Here is a 4633-nt window from a genome sequence, read left to right on the forward strand (position 1 = left end):
TAATGGGTAGCAGGTTTAAAACTAATAAAAGAAAGTTCTTCTTCACACAGTGTGTAGTCAACCTGTGGAACTCCTTGCCAGAGGAGGCTGTGAAGGCTAGGACTATAACAGAGTTTAAAGAGAAACTAGATAATTTCATGGAGGTTAGGTCCATAAAAGGCTATTAGCCAGGGGATAAAATGGTGTCTTTGGCCTCTGTTTGTCAGAGGCTGGAGAGAGATGGCAGGAGACAAATCACTTGATCATTGTCTTCGGTCCACCCTCTCTGGGGCACCTGGTGCTGGCCACTGTCGGCAGACAGGATACTGGGCTAGAAGGACCTTTGGTCTGACCCAGTACGGCCGTTCTTATGTTCTTATGTAGGTCATTCAACAGATTTTGATTTAATAATTTCAATATGAAACACTGATGTTTTTTGAGTCTGGGCATTTTTAGTGCAATTCACTTAAGTTTCTAAGGAAATTTAGAACCAGAATTTTGAACCAGAATCTTTCATTTTTCCACAAAGTTCTTTTCAGTTTGGCAGTTCTTTTGAGCAACAGTTTCTGGTTCTGCCAATTCTTTTTTTTTTTTTCAGAAGAAAAAAGCGTTTGTGAAATGTTCCCAGAGGCTCCAATCTCATTACACTGAAGTACGCTATCTCCACTCCAATGTGGAGATCTAAGTAACTTGTCTAGATTTTCTAAGACTTAGAAACAGTGACACCCTAACCCTAATCACCCTCCATCCCCACTTCATCACATCTTGCTACGACCGTATCTTCTTGCTTCCTTGGCTCTTCCATAACGCCTAGCTCCTTCTCCACACAAGATGTAGTGGCTAGACAAAGGTTGCCTCCTCTAGCCCATGTGCCAGACACTTGCTTCTAAAGTCCAATGGTTAGTTAGTCATGTTTCTACTCTCAGCTGTCAGGAGTTCCATCCCCAGCCATGGACTCCATGCACCAGGACAGATTTTCAAAGGCATTTAGACACCTAAAGACACAGATCGGCAGAGGTGTGTCAAACTCTTTCCACCGCTTGTAAATTTTTTCACAGCCCCTCTCAGGTTTGGCCTCTCTGTCTTCATGGAGGAGCCGTGGGCGGGCCAAAGGTTTAGCGAGTGGTGCTGTGACCTCTGTGTTAGTGGCTCCTGGCCTGCTTAGCCCAGCTTCGGGCTTTGCGACCTAACGCCAATGGACACTGATGGACACATATTTGAGGTGTTTGGCCACATAATGGGATTTTCAAAAGTGTCTAGTGACCTCGTTCCCATGGAGTTCCAACAAGGAGTTTTCAAAATGCATCCCTCGGTGCCCTGGCACTGTGGAAAATCCCGCTAAGTGCCTATTGGCATCTTTAGGTGTATAAATCCCTTTGGCAATTGAACCCACCACTGGGGAATGCTGGAGGTTTGGCGAGGTTCCAAAAGGGATTCTCAATGATTCATTTCTTTCTGTTCTTCAAAGGTTTTGCTGAATAAATGACCATGGCTAACCAGACAACGGTGACTGAGTTTATTTTCCTGGGGCTGTCCAGTGACCCACAGATGCAGAAGTTCCTCTTCGTGGTGTTTCTACTTATTTACCTGACCACCCTAGGGGGCAATGGGGCAATCATGTGGGTAACACAGGCTGATCCCCACCTTGGTTCCCCCATGTACTTCCTCCTCTCCCATTTGTCTTTCTCAGATATCTGCTTCTCCTCAGCCATCGTGCCGAAGATGCTGGAGACCCTCCTGTCGGAGCGGAAAACGATTTCTGTCAGCAGCTGCATGGCCCAGATGTACTTCCTAATCCTGTCGGGATGCAGCGAGATTTTCATTCTCTCGGCGATGGCTTACGACCGATACGCCGCCATCTGTGACCCATTGCGTTACGTGACAACTATGAACAAACGTGTCTGCAGTCTTCTGGTGGCTGGTGCATGGTTGATCGGATCTTTGTATGCTCTCAGTAACACACTCCCTCTCCCAGCCTTACATTTCTGTGGGCCAAACACCATCCACCATTTCACCTGTGAGCTGCCCTCCCTGGTGGCTCTGTCCTGCTCCGAGACCTTCACTAGCAACACAGTGTTTCTGATCTCTGCCATGGTGATTGGTTTCATGTCCTTCTCCCTCATCTTGGGCTCCTACATTCAAATCCTTGGCACCATCCTGAGGATACGCTCTGCTGAGGGCAGGCGTAAAGCCTTCTCCACCTGCAGCTCTCACCTCATTGTGGTGGGTCTATTCTACGGAACAGGTGTGTTTAGGCATTTCAGGCCCAACTCGGCCTCCTTGGTACTGCTGGATGTCCTGGTGTCCATCCAGTACAGCATCTTAACGCCCATGTTAAACCCAATCATCTACAGCCTGAACAACAAGGAGGTGAAGGCAGCTCTGAGGCGACTCTTGTGGGCAGGGAACCATCCGGCTCCTGGGTAACCCAAAGCCTCAGAAGGTTGAATGTCCAACGAATAGCCAGAGATGTGTCTTCAGCTGCCTGTTCGGGTTTTCTGTTAGTTTGTAGTGTGGTGAGACATTGAACTGATTGGTTCGTAGCCAGCTGAGCGTGTTGTTAGATGTTGGCTGCTTGTGTGTTCTCTCTGCGTGGTGCACTGGCCCTGGACCCATAACCCGACCAATCCACCCAAAACCACAGACCCGATTAGCAGTGAAGGTGCCCAGCCAGGTTTATTTTTGTTGACGCAGAGTATTCGTGCCCTTTAGTTGCAACAAGTACACTTAATCTATTCATGCCCGTAATGATGGATGCAGCTCAGCCAGTGGTGCGAACAACTGGCCAAAGACACTTGCTCTGTGACTGTACAGTGAGACAAACGAGTTTTGTATGGCCCCTCCGATATAGCTAGTTACCACTCTGTTCCATCGTTAGTTACCACCCTTAACCTTGTACAACATGTTGATTGGCTCAACACATCTGTAGCCATCACACTGTCATCCTGACATTATCTCTAAGGGTATGTCTACACTACCCTCCTAGTTCGAACTAGGAGGGTAATGTAGGCATACTGCACTTGCAAATGAAGCCCGGGATTTGAATTTCCCGGGCTTCATTTGCATAAGCGGGGCGCCGCCATTTTTAAAACCCCGCTCGTTGGAACCCCGTGCAGCGCGGCTACACGGGGCACGAACTAGGTAGTTCAAACTAGGCTTCCTAGTTCGAACTACCGTTACTCCTCGTGGCTAGTTCGAACTAGCGGGGTAGTGTAGACATACCCTCTGAGAGTAACCCATTATTTTACATTGGAGAGAGTGTTTGTACCATATTTGTTATCAGAGTTGGACACTCTATAGCTAGGGTGAGTATCATGTAACACCCATATTCCTCACATTGTATCTGATTGTGAAGTGGTTCATAAAGCATGTCATGTGAGCCATCACGGGAAAGGCTATGAACTGCTGAAAGTCAGTTTTGTGTATAAATATGTACGGCTGTAGTGCCTGTGATGTTATGAGATTGTGTTGTATGGTTGTCTCTAAAACTTGGTGAAATGTGAGGAATCACCCAAGTTATGTCTAGACTGCAAGCCTCTTTTGAAAAAGAGCGTCTAGACGAGAAGATTTTTCGAAAAAGCAGCTTGCTTTTTTGAAAAATAGTCTAGATGCTCTCTTTTGAAGAAGCCCTGTTTTCATGCAATAGCGCCTTTTTTCTAAAGATGACTTTTAAAAAAAAGGCGTTATTCCTCATAGAAAGAAGTCTACTACCTTCGACAAAACCGTCACTTTGTTTTGATTTACTTTCGACGGAATGTAGAGGTAGTCTAGATGCAGGTACAGTTTTTTTCGAAAAAAGGCCACTTTTTTCGAAAAAGCCCTGTAGTCTAGACATACCCCCTAATATTAGCACACCAATGCGTGTGTGTGTGTGTGTGTATGTGTGGGTGGGTGAGTTGAACAACTATGAACAGCCATTATCCAGCAAGGGAGTTACAATTCAATGACTCAGCTGCACAAGGCCACACCAGAAGAATTGCTTCATCTTGCCTGAATACTCAGCTATGCCCACCCAACATTCCTGGGCTGGTGATCTCCTGGCACATGGACTAAGGTTATGAAACAGAACAGAGAGGCCCCACGCTTGGCCTTTCTCCTGCTCCCACGCTGAGAAGAAGACTGAAGATTCCAACAGAGGAGACTGGCCCGGAGTTAATGGAGAAACCTGTACACCAAGGACTGCCACATCCAAATGGGGTGAGACAACGGCTTCATCTAATTTTTGCCCCGTCTGATAGGGTTTAGACTATGTACTTGTATTTCCTTCTCTTTTAGTAACGACTATGAATTTTTGCCTATCACTTCTAATTGTATAAAATCTGTCTCTTGTGGTCATTAAGTGTGTGTCTAGACTACAGAGTTTTGTCGACAAAAGTGGACTTTTGTCGACAAAACTATACCTGCGTCTACACTACCGCTGAGTTCTGTCAACATAACGTCGACAGAACTCAGCAGTTTTGTCGACGCTGGTAAACCTCATTTTACGAGGCATAACGCCTTCTGTCGACAAAGTTCTGTCGACAGAAGGTGTTATTGCATGTAGGGTTGTGTCTAGACTACAGGGTTTTGTTGACAAAGCAGCTTGCTTTGTCGACAGAACTGAATGTAGTCTAGACGCTCTTTGTCGACAGAAGCTTAGTCGACAGTATCAGTC

The 4633-nt window shown here is 46.3% G+C and overlaps 1 protein-coding gene across 1 annotated transcript; it reads left to right on the forward strand.

Annotated features, from left to right (window-relative positions):
- The first annotated feature begins 1461 nt into the window (after window positions 1-1461).
- Window positions 1462-2807, forward strand: LOC102447297 (olfactory receptor 5BS1-like). Its single transcript, XM_006135644.2, has one exon. It carries the CDS (start codon window positions 1462-1464, stop codon window positions 2404-2406), a length of 945 nt encoding a protein of 314 aa, XP_006135706.2. The 3' UTR covers window positions 2407-2807.
- The last annotated feature ends 1826 nt before the right edge of the window (window positions 2808-4633 follow it).

The sequence above is a fragment of the Pelodiscus sinensis genome, chromosome 30 (assembly GCF_049634645.1).
Source record: "Pelodiscus sinensis isolate JC-2024 chromosome 30, ASM4963464v1, whole genome shotgun sequence".
In the NCBI taxonomy this organism is placed as follows: domain Eukaryota; kingdom Metazoa; phylum Chordata; order Testudines; family Trionychidae; genus Pelodiscus; species Pelodiscus sinensis.

What these genes read in the sequence shown, in the direction of transcription:
- LOC102447297 (XM_006135644.2), top strand. Translation starts at nt 1,462, where the DNA reads ATGACCATGGCTAACCAGACAACGGTGACTGAGTTTATTTTCCTGGGG.